The sequence below is a fragment of the Eleutherodactylus coqui genome, chromosome 12 (assembly GCF_035609145.1).
Source record: "Eleutherodactylus coqui strain aEleCoq1 chromosome 12, aEleCoq1.hap1, whole genome shotgun sequence".
In the NCBI taxonomy this organism is placed as follows: Eukaryota; Metazoa; Chordata; class Amphibia; order Anura; family Eleutherodactylidae; genus Eleutherodactylus; species Eleutherodactylus coqui.
In genome coordinates, this window is record NC_089848.1 from 36947890 (window position 1) to 36962254 (window position 14365).

Consider the following 14365-nt stretch of genomic DNA (forward strand, 5'->3'; position numbering starts at 1 on the left):
TGAGTGTTTAAACCACGGTATTAAACCTAGACCCTGCGTCTACTTATAATTTAGGGAAACACACCACCTTTACGGGTCTTGGTATGAGTTGGTAACTCCCGAGTGTGTTTAGCTCAAATTGTTGGAGCCACCATATTAAATCTAGAGCATGCGCCTACCTATTATTTAGGGTAAGACACTATATCTATGGGTCTTAACATTAGAGGAACCAGTACCTATTGGAAATCAGACGGGGCTAAAAGGACTCGTTTTCTATTTAAACACAATACCGAATCCCGACAAGGGAACCACTAAAGTGTCCCCGACTTACTGGTCCTCGACTTTATGTGTTTATGTCTGAGTGTGTATTAGGTTTGTCATTGTCTACCGGCCCTGTTGATGCACCCCCGTCTCCCCCAATTGAGGGTGTCCTCTAGGGTCCGTCTGTGCCCGTCTGTGCCCGTATGTGTGGGTGCTTTTAATTGTATTTAATAAAGCGACAATTCTAGTAATATCCTACTCTGTGAAGGGCTCTTCTGAGTTTCTTAGACTTTCCTGCACTCTGGACTAGTCTGGTTTAGTTCTCAGAATTTGCATGATTAGAAGAGCAGCACAATCTGCACTCTACTTGTTTAATTAATGATGTAGTTAACGATGGATTATTTGTACTTAGCATTGTGAGGGCGGGCAGGGAGCTGCGGGAGAGCGGAGCGGAACGGAGGGGAGATCTCTCCCTCCCTGTCCCCCCCCCCCCCCCCCCGCAGACAGCCGCAACTCACCGCTCCCCTGCGCCGGCACCTGAACGTTTCATCTCGAGCGGGCAGGTACTCGATAAAGGCAATGCTCACTCAAGCAATTGCCTTTGCCGAGTATACTCGCTCATCTCTAACTATAACGCAACGAAGCAAAGGCATTGACTTCAATAGATTGGTTCAGACGAACGTTTTTTTGCCGCTAGGACCTGCTCTATCTTTGTCCGTGTTACGCTGATATGGAAGGAGAGGGCAGTGGAGTGACAATGCGTACAACGAAGAAAGAGAAGGCAGCCGGCCTTATTAGGCATTTACCGTATTTTTCGCTCTATAAGACACACTTTTTTCTCTCCAAAGCGGGGAAAAAATTTTCTGCGTCTTATAGAGCGAATATGCTGAAATTTATCGCGATCGACATTTGTTAGCGGGATCGTGAGTTTACTGTGCGATCGCGATTTAGTTTGCGCGATGGCGCATTAAACTTGCGATCGCACAAACAAACGTTCGATCAGTTAGCAGTATTCTCTCATCCCCACTGCCGCCCATACATACCTCTGATTGGTCGTGATCTGCTGCTGCTCACCGCCTCCACCAAACGGCTTCTTCCCTTCCTCCACACACAAGTGCCGCTGTGACACTGAGCTCCGGTTTTTCAGACCTCTGCTGCTTCTTCTGCTTTGTCGCCCAGACCTAACCCTACGCTGTCCCTGGGTGAGTTCAAAATATTTTCCCCCTATTTTTCCCCTAGAGGGTGCGTCCTATTGTCCGAGGTGTCTTATAGAACTAAAAATACAGTAATTGCCATTCTATTCCACAGGAAGAGTGTAAGACGCGATCGTGTGAACTGGCATTTTGCTCACAAAAAAAAGCTACCTCTCTGCTGGCACGGACGTATCAGCCTGTTTCTTGTCATCTTCAATCCTCGTTCATGTGAACATACATTCCGTACTGGCGAACATATTTGCACATACGCTCGTCTGACACCGCCCTAATGAGTTTACTAGAAATACCGTGTTTCCCCGAAAATAAGACAGTGTCTTATATTAATTTTTGTTCAAAAAGGTTTAACTTTTTTACATGTATAGCTGCCTGGACACTATTTAAATTGACTTTTTAAATTAACTGTTAGCAGGGCTTAATTTTGGAGTAGGGCTTATATTTCAAGCATCCTCAAAAAGCCTGAAAAATCATTTTGCATCCTCAAAAATTCTGGAAAATCATGCTATGTCTTATTTTCAGGGTATGTCTTATTTTCAGGGAAACAGGGTAGGTATACAACCTGCAGACCAGGTAGTAACAAATATCGGTGTATCTGGTGCAGTTTAGTAGTATTATGTTGGGTCGTGTTGCCCTGTGTTTGCACCTGTAGACGTGTTTTCTTTACATTCTGGGAACGGTGATTCTCATGAACAAAAACAGTTATTATGTAGTGGCCTGAAACACCTATTCCTGGCCCCTCCATAAATGTCATACCTGTCATGTCCTTTATGTAGATGCACTGTGCAAAATGTCTTGTCTCTTGTTATGTGTATTGCACAGCTACAGCAAGCGAGAGGTTAATGTCTGCATGTGGCTGGGAGCTGTCTGCAAATGTATCAATTCATGTCCTGTCATGTTGTATGCGAGAGATTATAAGTATGAGTGTGTGAGAGCGGGAAAAGGTCTTCTGTTCTTTTGGGTTCCTGAGAGAGAGTGCCAGCCACATTGGGGTACCTTCAACCCTCATGTGGTGAAGAATTTGGAAGAGTAGGAAAGGTTCCCTGAAGTTCCTGATGCCAGGAGCCATTAGAGAGTAAGGAGAAAAAAGAGAGTGAGAGGAGTAGAGGAAAGTCAAGACCACCGTACAGAGGTACTTTTATAAGTGAGTGTCTGTGGAGAGTTTGCCCTTCCTCTTTACGTAGTGGCACCATACAGATAACGAGGACTGTAGGGCCGGCATCATCCTGAGTTCCTCCCTGACCTCCTTTCTTCTGTCTTACCTGCACCAGTGTGTTCTTAAGTTGTAAAGTGTTAAAGTTTTACAAGTAAAGTTTTGCCAGGCTCTAACTGTTCCCAAATCTGGAGGCACTTAACCACTAAATCGTGTGTGGACTCGCATTATTATCGCCAAGGTTCGTTCCGGTGAGTTAAGGAATGGTGGCGTCACGTGACAATCTAAAGTTCTTCAGCATGTATATTGGCCATCCCTCTCCTAGGGGTGTCCGGAAGAGGTCCAGTGATGCTCTGGCTGAGGCTGCGTGTGTTCCTCTGGGGAGGAGTCTGGTAAGTGCCACCATGACAAATGACAGCTTTACCCTCCCAGCTCCTCAGCGTGTGCCCCGTGTCCTGAGTTACCCTTTGGGACGCTGCAATTGCATGATTGTGTTACTTATAAAAGGAATAGACAGGTGAGTGTGCTGTGGGTGCGTAGAAGATGGGATAGACAGATGCGGGAGGGAGGATAATGCTCCTCCAGGCCTGAATGTCTTCGTTCCCAAAGACTCTACTGAACCCAACTTACAGCACCGCTGACTCTGTTATCTCTTTGGCTTTAAACTACTTCAATTTCATATGGAAGGAAAGTCTTTCTAAAAACAAGGTCCTTTTTTTCCGTTTTACTGTTGTTTCTGCTTTTTAACACCGGGAGGCGCTGTGACACAGGTGTTCTACAACCCGCAGCTTGTTAACTGAGATACCTCTCTAAAAAGTTATTTTTCAGTTTCTAAAGTGTAAAATTACACGCAAATACAGCTTTGCTTTTCCATATGATCTTTCAATGTTGTCACATAAACTGCTTAATAAATGCAGGGCGAGGCAAAAGTCTGGACGCACCTGTTTAACTGATGTAATAATGAGAAAATTGGCTTCCAATGAGTAAAAATATTGGAAGAGAGGCTGCACTTTGTGGTGGAGATGTTTTTGGTCGTCATTTTGAATTCTGCCATATTGAATTAAGCTCAGGTTTTTTCAAATGGAAGTGGATCATATGATATATCAGTCTGGGCAAACATTTACTCTGGAAGTGTAAATTTTGTGCTATCTTTACTCGTATAGGAGTTAAGTGAGGACAAAGTAGGTAAATTGCGCCTGACATCCAGGGCCTATTTTCATTGACGAATCACCTAACAGTGAGAAGTCCCTGCGGATGCTTACCCTATACCAGTGATGGCGAACCTTTTAGAGACCAAGTGCCCAAACTGCAACCCAAAACCCACTTCTTTATCGCAAAGTGCCAACACATCAGGGGGCGGGGCTTATCACAATGTATGATTTTACCCCCATCGTTCTAAAAAGGACCGGGCCGCTTCAAAATAGACCGGGAGCAGATTTTGACTGCTTTTTGGATGCGAAAATACTGCAAAATGTCCTCATCAGATATTTCTGTGGAAAATTCTGCAGCATTTCCGCATCCAAAAAACAGTCAAAATCTGCACCCTGTCTATTTTGAAACAGCCCTGCCCATTTCTGCCACATGTTAACATACCCCAGCGGTAATAGTAACCCCCATAGCGGCCCCAGCGGTAACAGTGACCCCCACAGCGATAATAGTGGCCCTAACCCACAGCGGCCCCAGCGGTAATAGTGACCCCCACCCCACAGCGGCCCCAGCAGTAATAGTGATCCCCCTCAGCAGCCCTAGCAATAATAGTGACACCCCCCCAGTATAATAGTGACACCCCCCCAGTATAACAGTGACACCCCACAGTGGCCCCCAGTGCAATAGTGACACCCCACAGTGGCCCCCAGTGCATTAGGGACACCCCACAGCAGCCCCCAATGCAGGAGTGACACCCCACAGTGCCCCTCCCAAGACCCACATGCTTACCCCCTCCTTCTCCTGGAAGCTCAGCTCTTCTTCTGCTCGGCAAAGGTCCCGGCACGCAAAATAACTTTTTCTTCCCCACTTCTGCTGCAATAGGTAATTCCCAGCAACCTGATTGGTTGTTTGGTGAATCAGCCAACCCAAACAACTAATCAGGTTGCTGGGAATTGCTGATTGCGGCAGAAGTGGGGAAGAAAAAGTTAATATGCTCCCGGCACACACTGTGACGTCAGTGTGCTGCCGGACGCCTCCTCCCCCGGACGCTCTCGCAGAACCAAGTAGTAGATGATGTCGGGGGAGGGGCGAGAAGGATCCTGGCTGCACCCTGAAGTCACAGTGTGTGCCGGGATCAGCGCGGCTAGCAGCGCTGTTTGTGAATGCCGGCAGGGGAGCCACGGCTGCTGCTGGTATTCACAAGGGGTGAGCGGCTGATGGCAGCGTGTGCCAGTAGAGAGGGCTCTGCGTGCCGCCTCTGGCACGCGTGCCATGGGTTCGCCACCACTGCCCTATACCATATTCCCATTAATGAGGATAGTGGGTCCCCACAGTAATTTCAATAGGCTGGCACCCCTACACTTTGCTGTGGCTGTGCACATATGGTTGGGGGTGCAATTCTCTGGGCACTGAAGTGGGCAGAGAGGCACGGTAGGATGGCCGTCAAGGTTGCCGGACTGAACGCCTTTGGACTTTTATCTCTAGGGCATTTAAAGTCCCTTGTGTATGCGGACAAAATACACTATATGTGCAACGGCCCCTGGTGACCAAGACACCAGGCCCACACTGAAGGGGAGTAGAGGTGTCACTTGTCACGGTGGCTTTACTAGACTCTTTCCCTGATGGGTGCATGGAACCTCGGCCAAGGCACCGCTAGGCCTCTTCTAGACAACACCGGGTGGCGGTTACCTGAATAAGCGTAGAGGACTTAAAGTTATCACGCGTGACGCCACTTTTCCTTCACACCGTTGAGTATCCAGCGGTTGAATAAAGAGAGTCCACATACACGATTGGAAGTTGATAACTCAGTCACTGGGAACGGGCAACGACCGGTGAACTTTACTGTATAATTGGCATACAATACAGCTTACTCGCACGTGCAGGCAAGACAGCTTATTAGTGATCGGTCAGGGAGGAGAACTCACGATGCCTACAGGCCTACAGTCTAAGGCTTCTTTCTCATAAGTGTATATCGGCTGCCGTTTTCACGGTCGTCTAATATATACTACCATCTGTGGCGTTTAAGTTCCTGAACAGGCACAGAAATCTAATGTTTGTGCGCCCGCTCACACGGCATGGGCCCCGGTGCATATACGCAAAGGCTACCATGCCGTCACCCCTTTCCCCTCCTTCCCCATTGCAGGCTTACTTCTGCTCTCCTCCACGCTCGCTCCTTGCAATGGGATGGGGCGGAGCGGAGCCCCTTTTCCACAGCCAGCAATGAAAGGAGGCAGGATGGGACAGCACATAGCTCCACCCCGTGAACCCTCTCCCATTGCAAAGAGCGAGTGGGGAGACACACTGCTAAACTGCCTCCCACCTCCGGCCGCTGTCATGGGCTCCCATAAGAGCCCATGCAGCGGCCGATGTATTCCGGCCAAAAAGATAGTTCTAGGACTATCTTTTGGGCCTGACGTAAAAATGCCCGATGCTATATTGGCCAGCTGGGCGTTTTTATGTCACAAGTATACGGCCATGTGATCTGATGCATTGGAATCACAGCGTATATCGGCTGGCTGGGAAAACGGTGGGCCGATATATACGCTCGTAGGAAAGAAGCCTACGTTATCTGCGGTGCTGCGCTCCTGGACACACACACTCCTCGAGATTCTGAATCACTCCGGAGGAGGAACACGACTCTCCATTGACACTCACTCAGAACTCTTGAAGACGACTCTGCACGGCAAACTCCTTACTCCTTTCGCTCCTCAGAGGTGGTTCCTAGCATAGCAGGCCTCAGGATACCTTTCCTCTTCCTCCATCACTGCACCGCCTGTGGCCAGCACTCCTATTCCACTGACAACCGTACAAGATGATGAATGACCACACCTTGCTCTCAATCACTCATACTTATAGAGGTAGACATCACATGACTAGACAGATATTGATACTTTCCCAGACATATCCCAGCCACTTTCAGACATTAACCTCTTGCATGCTGCAGCTGCGCAGAACACATAACAGCAGACAAGACACTTTGCACAGAGCATCCACACTGAAGACATGATATGTATGACAATTATGGAGGGGCCGGATATATAGACTTCGGGCCCCTACATATGGTTCATAATGCTGTAAATAAATATCACCTGCAGATCTTTAGCATGTTCACAAAGACTGGATTACACATTTTACCATGTCCATCTGGTGGAATATTGGGCAGATCGGACACGTTATGTAAAGTACTTCGTGACATTTTTCCCACACTTCTAAACAAGTAAAGATTGGGCAAAACTGAGACTCCCAGTGCATTTTTTAGTAAATTCTAGCCAAGATTGATATATAAACAGATTGGCTCTTTAATGGTAAATTTGCCACTTTAATAATTGATTGAATATGACGGCTTTGCCATCAATTTCTACAAAACTAATTCAAACGTGATAACCAACACATCTGCACTTCTTGCCAAAAAAACCATAAATACTATATTATGGTACTCACTAACATACAGACATTTTCACAGTGTGGGAGGCTAGGCTCTTTAACCCCTTAGTGTTTTCACGTCCTGGATGTCCGGGCTTTAATCTACAGGACTGTAGAAACATGCTGGCCCTGTAGGCTAAAGCTGCCTGTGTGTGTGTGACAGCTGCCAGCTATCGGGTGCCGGAGGTAGATGACAGCCTGGAGCTGTCATAGGGGGCCATGGTGTGCGAACCCCAGTCAGATAATCGCCAATATTCAATGGATAACGGCGATCGCATAAAAGTAAAAAAAAAAGAGTAAAATAAAGTTAAAGTTCTACCTCCCCTCACTGATCGGATCTGTGATCAGAGCTGAAAGTACCCACCTCCGGCCTTTTCGATGTCTGCTCCTGAAAGGACCTAACACCGCCTTCTGCCCATGCCCAACAGACGTAAGATGTTGGGAGCATGCACAGAAGGCAGGAGAGCCCGAGGACATCTCCCTGCTCCTGGCTCGCAAAGGTAGCCGAGAGGTGGGAGATCTCACCAGGGGCCACAGTATGCGGTCCCCGGTCACGTGATCAACGTTATCCAGTGGATAACGGCGATCATGTAAAGTTTAAAAAAAAATGTAAAAAGTTAAAGTTTCTTCTCCCCTCTTGGATTATATCCCCAGTTTTGTCCCCTGCCGAAATCTTTATCCGTGGGCCTTACTCCGGCTTCTCCGCATGCTTCCATCGGCAAAATGGCAGCAAAATCTCAACGCATTCCTCTTCTACGGACCTTCCCCGCCTTCTGTGCACGTGCCCACTGGCAAAGTGACGCACACACACGCAGAAGCCGGGGAGGGACCGGGAAATTTCAAATCTCCTTGCTCCTGGGACCAAAGGTCGCCGAGAGCCTGGATCAGTGACCGTTGGCCTCGTTAAGCAGTCCCCAGTCACGTGATAAAAAAGGTACTGATCTACCTTAGGCCGGTCTCACACGACCGGATAGGAATTGCGGATTCTGCTTGTGGTAATACGCGGATCAAGCAAATGCATTGGATTACACAATTCCGCTCACATTAGTGGGTTGGAACTACGTAATCCACTTGCAGAAAACAGAACGCAGCAGGTTCTATTTTACCATGGATATCCACAACATACAGCCCATTGTGTTCTATGGTCGCGGATATACCCGCAGCCCATATGTAACTACCTTGTATACGGGCTGCGGCTACCCGCATCATCGCTAGGCAACGGTGTCGGAAATACAAACAAACAAACAATAAAGGTGTACTGCCATGACCGCCTGTGTGAGTAGGCAGTTATGCGCAGTACATTACATGACCGTACGCAGGGCCACAGCCGGGCTCACAGCTGGGATCCGCTCCGGTCCTCCACAAGCGGATTACACATGCGGCCGCGTGAGCCCGGCGTCATTTAAACCGCTACCTGTAATACGTGATTTACAAGAAGCCCCGGGAACGCTCGCCTTCCTGCAGTTCCAGGAGCAGCTTGTTGATCGCCTGCTGTGCGAGACCGCCGCACTTCATCAAGCTTATGGAGACTCACAGAGCGCCACTTTACACCCCATCTCTACTGATGAGGTCAAGAAATAACCCCAAAAAGCATGGGAGCAGGAGGGATACCCGGTTTTATTGCCCCATGCGCCCATCCCAACCAGCCTCTGTAATTACCCCTGTTTTAAGACATACCACACAGTTTACATTATTACTTTTATTTAAGATTTGAGGAACGTCAAAAAGGGGGAGGGGGAGGGGGGATTATTTTTAGGGAGTCAATTTTTCTTCTGCACAAGTGAGCAATGGGGCCTGGGATTTATTCAGATGTGCCCTGAAATCCAAAGGGTGTTCCCTCCATCACAGGCCTAGCCATGTGTCCAATAAGCACATTAGGACTACAATGGGGGTATTGCAGAGCAAAGAAGGACTAGTAGTTTTCCCTGCTTGAACCAAAGGCAACTGTAATAAAAGTGACTTTTATGGAAAAAATAATTTTTATTTATTTTTCACCTGCTTTATAATAATTTTTAGCGAAAAACTGCTCAGTGCACACCTAGAGAAATGGGCTAAGGGGTCTAGATTTCAAAATGAGGTCACTTATGGGGGCGTTCTATCATTTTGGCACCTTAATGGCTCTACAAGTGAGCAATGGGTATCTATTTTGGGGTTCAAGTCTTCATTTTCACGTGGACTATAGAAAAAAAAACTGTCTTCAAAATGACATATTTGAAAAAATATTATTTTTTTTCTCCTAAATTGCATTAACCCCTAAAACAAAAACTGTGGGGTCAAAATACTCCTGACCCCCCTCAGTGAATATATTAAGGGGTATTTTTTTTAATGGAGTCATTTGTGGGAGGAGCTATCATTCTGACACCTATGAGACTTTACAATCTTGGCTTGGTGCAGGAAAACAAAATGTTCCTCAAAATGTTATCCCTTTTAATGGCACACCCAGAAAATCTCTGGGTCTTGCTGCACTGACCATACAGTTAAACCCCAAAAGATTTCTGTGGACAGCTCTAGTGCTGAAATGTGCAGAGAACTGAGCCGTCATCTAAAATCTTCTGGGTTTTTATTGCATTGTTGCAAGGTGCAAACCGCGTTGGTCACTAGGGGGTTAAAACATCATACAGGTCACTATTGATGCAGGATCAATCAAGGGGGAGACAGGAGAGAAAATGCTTCCTGTGCCTCCAGTGATCTTGCTCCGATCATACGGAGAGATAAGTCTTCTGAAGAGGAGGACCGAATGTCATCCGATGATTTCAGCCTCGTCCTCTCCTTCTTGCATTGATCATATTCTTTAGTGGAATGCAAGCGACTTTGTGCTCATATGGGGGCACTGTGGATGGCATTCTTTGGGGAGACTGTGGCAAACCCTTGATGGCTGGGCTTATTTGTTGAGGTGTTGGGGTGGCACTTTATGGGAGCCTGTAGCTGGCACTATTATAAGGTAACTTGGCAGAGGTGGAACTTGAAGCTGCTAATTCAAAATCTGTAACAGGGTCCCCAGATTTGTTTGTGTCAATGGACTCCATACCTGGAGAAGACAGACTTTATTGGCCCCTAAGGCTCCAGATCCTGGGAGCAATCACATAATCTAGTTCATAACATTCAATGGGGTTTTTACTGAAATGGTTGGATCTGATATCTAGAAGAGGCCGTGGCTCCCAGCAGCCAGTGCATGGACTACAGCAGTTCTTGGGTCTAAGACTAAGAAGGCAGCAAGAACTCCAACTGTCTAAGTCCATGATGGCGAACCTATGACACGCGTGTCAGCACTGACACGCGTAGCCATAGTCGCTGACACGCGGCCGCTCCCCCGTTAATGAATACCGGCAGGGGCCGTGACTCCATGGCTGGTATTCATTAACCAGCACTACTAACCAGCGCTGATCCCGGCGCACACTGTGATGTCAGGATCGTCCTCCCCCCGACGTCTCCTACCTGTTGGTTCCGCGGGAGCGTCCGGTGGGGGAGGCGTCCTGCAACACACTGAAGTCACAGTGTGCGCGGGAGATCATCGCTGCTGGAGGGCGCCGGGCTCAGGAGGAGCGGAGCATCCAAGTATCCACAAGGTAAGTACATGGGCCGGGGGGGCAGTCACCGCTGGGGGTCCGCTGTGAGGGGGCAGTCACCGCTGGGGGTCTGCTGTAGGGGGGCAGTCACCTGTGGGGGGCATTCAACGCTGGGGGCCTGCTGTGAGGGGGCAGTCACCGCTGGGGGTCCGCTGTGGGGGGGCAGTCACCTGTGGGGGGCATTCAACACTGGGGGTCTGCTGTGAGGGGGCAGTCACCGCTGGGGGTCTGCTGTGGGGAGGCAGTCACCTGTGGGGGGCATTCACCACTGGGGGTCCGCTGTGAGGGGGCAGTCACCGCTGGGGATCCGCTGTGGGGGGGCAGTCACCTGTGGGGGGCATTCACCGCTGGGGGTCCGCTGTGGGGGGGCAGTCACTTGTGGGGGGGCATTTACCGCTGGGAGTCCGCTGTGAGGGGGCAGTCACTGCTGGCGGTCCGCTGTGGGGGGGGGGGGCAGTCACCTGGGGGGGGGCATTCAGCGCTGGCCGTCCACTGTGAGGGGGCAGTCACCGCTGGGGGTCCGCTGTGGGGGGGCAGTCACCTGTGGGGGGCATTCACTGCTGGGGGTCCGCTGTGAGGGGGCAGTCACCGCTGGGGGTCCGCTGTGGGGGGGCAGTCACCTGTGGGGGGCATTCATCGCTGGGGGTCCTCTGTAAAGGGGCAGTCACCGCTGGGGGTCCGCTGTGGGGGGTATTCACCGCTGGGGGGCCTCTGTGAGGGGGTAGTCACCGCTGGGGGGCAGATAATGCTGGGGGCCTCTGTGGGGGGCAATTAATGCTGGGGGCCGCTGTGGGTGGCGCTGTTGCTGTTGGGGGGCAGTCACCTGTGGGGGGCATTCACCGCTGGGGGGCCGCTGTGGGGGGCAGTCACCGCTGGGGGGCCGCTGTGGGGGGCAGATAATGCTGGGGGCCTCTGTGGGAGGCAAGTAATGCTGGGGGCCTCTGTGGGGTGCACTGTCGCTGCTGGGGGGCCGCTGTGGGGTGCGCTGTCGCTGCGGGGGCCGCTGTGGGATGCGCTGTCGCTGCTGGGGGCCGCTGTGGGGTGCGCTGTTGCTGCGGCGGGCCACTGTTGCTGCTGGACGCCGCTGTGGGGGGTGCTGTCACCGCTGGGGGGACGCTGTCACCGCTGGGGGATCATCATTACTGAGATAAGTGAGGTGGAGGCTGGGCGGGCCTGTGCTATGGGTGTTTTGGGTTTATTAAATACAGTTATACATTACAATTATACATATTTGTTATTTAAACTATAAATATCGCAAATTTATGGATTTTTTTCTTGAAGTGACACACCACCCGAGTTATGCTCGGTTTTTTGGCGAATTTTGACACACCGAGCTCAAAAGGTTGCCCAACGGTAGACAACTGAAGATCAATGACCATCCGTATGTTACCTGCTGGGTCCAACCACTACCATGTTTCCCTGAAAATAAGACAGTGTCTTATATTAATTTTTGTTCAAAAAGGTTTAACTTTTTTACATGTATAGCTGCCTGGACACTATTTAAATTGACTTTTTTAATTAACTGTTAGCAGGGCTTAATTTTGGAGTAGGACTTATATTTCAAGCATCCTCCAAAAGCCTGAAAAATCATTTTGCATCCTCAAAATTTCTGGAAAATCATTCTACGTCTTATTTTCAGGGAAACGGGGTAGATATCAGCTATGTAATGTATGGAATGCTACTTCCAGTCCGATGCCCCATTGTAACACAGAACAGTTCAGTAGCGCCCACATATAGTGTGTTTTTTGTATAACTTCTAGTTTTGTATTTTCAGATAACAGGAAGAGAATAGACATTTCTGATGAGTCCCGGTCATACGCCAGAGGCTTACCCCTGTGAATAGATTCATGAACAGTAATAACGTCTGATTAATTCTGCACACATCTACAACCCATCGTCATCAGGATCTATCCCCAACATACGACACTTAAATATCTTCATACATATCCGTACAGCCAGGGCTGAATTCAGAATATTTGGCACATACCTCCTCCGTGGCTTTGGCAAAGGTAAGGAAATCTCCATACGTTCCCCAGTCCCACACAAAACCCCACACAGGTGAGCATGTACTGCGCTTTGTTGTCCCATTTTGGTCTTTCTCCCGCTTCTTCTTTCTCCAGGACCTCCAGTTGTTCGTACGTTTGTATCCTGTTTTCCAGTCCGTGGTTCGGCAGCACAAGTTTGACCATGATGTACAAAGTATCACTTTCCTGTTACATAGGGAGATGACAAGAACAGCTTGATGGAAGATGAGAGTGCTGGCCGTCAGCGGATGGGAGTGGTATTTATACTGAACCTTTGGCACTCACCTCAGGAGGCCACCACCTAAAGCAGAGAGAAGTGTCAGCAGAACCTTCACAAGGAGACTTCTTCTAATTATTAATGCTTTATCAGTCGACGCTTCGCTGAGCTCACAATTCACCGCCCTACAAATCTTTGGCACTTTGAAAGGTGCTCAATTTTATTGCTCTTCTGAATGATTTAGAAAGAAGTATTTGCTCTTGCTTGTGTAAACCAATGGAGGTTGTAAATCATACAGCTTGATGGAAAGTAATAGTGAAAGGTCTCTGCGTGGTCCAGCTAGCCAGCAGGATGTGAGCAAATATACCAGTGATTCATCAGTAATAGAGATGAGCGAGTATACTCGCTAAAGGCAATTGCTCGAGACGGAAGGTTCGGGTGCCGGCAGCGGGCAGGGAGCTGCGGGGGAGAGCGGGGCAGAACGGAGGGGAGATCTCTCCCCCCCCCACCCCCCGCTCCCTCCTGCTGACTGCCGCTACTCACCGCTCCCCCGCACGGGCACCCGAACCTTCTATCTCGAGCGGGCAGGTACTTGCTAAGGGCAATGCTCGCCTGAGCAATTGCCTTTAGCGAGTATACTCGCTCATCTCTAATCAGTAACAAGTGCTCCCCGCTGGACAGCTGAACCAGACAACAAACTCCCCCGCGCTGTTCCGTCCTCATAGAAGAATTCTAATACACTGTTTAATGATTGGTTGTGTCTACATGTGCGGCCAATATACCTGTACGGTATGTGTTATGGAAAGCATAGTTCAGGGCGGCTTCACATGAACAAGAATTGCCTGCACAGTATGCAAGGAGTGGAAACCATTAATATCAATGGGTTCTTTCACATTACCAATACTTTGTGTGGATTCCATGATACACAGAAGGATAGGACCTGCCCTATTTTCCTGTGTATTTGTGCACCAAAGAGCCCCATAGAAGTCTATGGGAGGTGTGCAAAAGCAACGGGATGTGTGAAACACCCGTGGGGAAGACTGAATAGCCTTTTAAATCAGGGCAGGGGTGTGCTGCACGCATTTAAACACCCTGCATGCGCAGAATCATACCACACTATGCGTAGACATGCGCACAAATCCACCTTGTTCACTGTGCAAATACGTTGCCCTGAAATGTGCGAACACACTAATTTGAAGCCAGCCTCCAAAAGGAGCCGGGAACAGGAAAAAGAGTTATTAGGGCAGCAAACAGAGAGACTCAGACATTATACTTTCTTATGCTTCACATAAGCCTATGCAAAAACGCTTGCCCCTGTGCAACGTTTTTACGCATGAACGGGGTCGTTGAGGTCGATTTGTGCCTATTATTGTACTATTTGTGCGCAC

General features: G+C 49.0%; 1 protein-coding gene across 1 annotated transcript in view; it reads right to left on the minus strand.

Annotated features, from left to right (window-relative positions):
- LOC136587192 (sodium-dependent neutral amino acid transporter B(0)AT1-like) overlaps window positions 1–12925 on the minus strand; it is a 50544-nt gene extending 37619 nt beyond the window's left edge. Inside the window, exon 1 of the mRNA XM_066585730.1 lies at window positions 12724–12925. Coding sequence (XP_066441827.1) covers window positions 12724–12925 — 202 coding nt within the window. The remainder of the gene's footprint in view (window positions 1–12723) is intronic.
- Between the last annotated feature and the right edge of the window lie 1440 nt (window positions 12926–14365).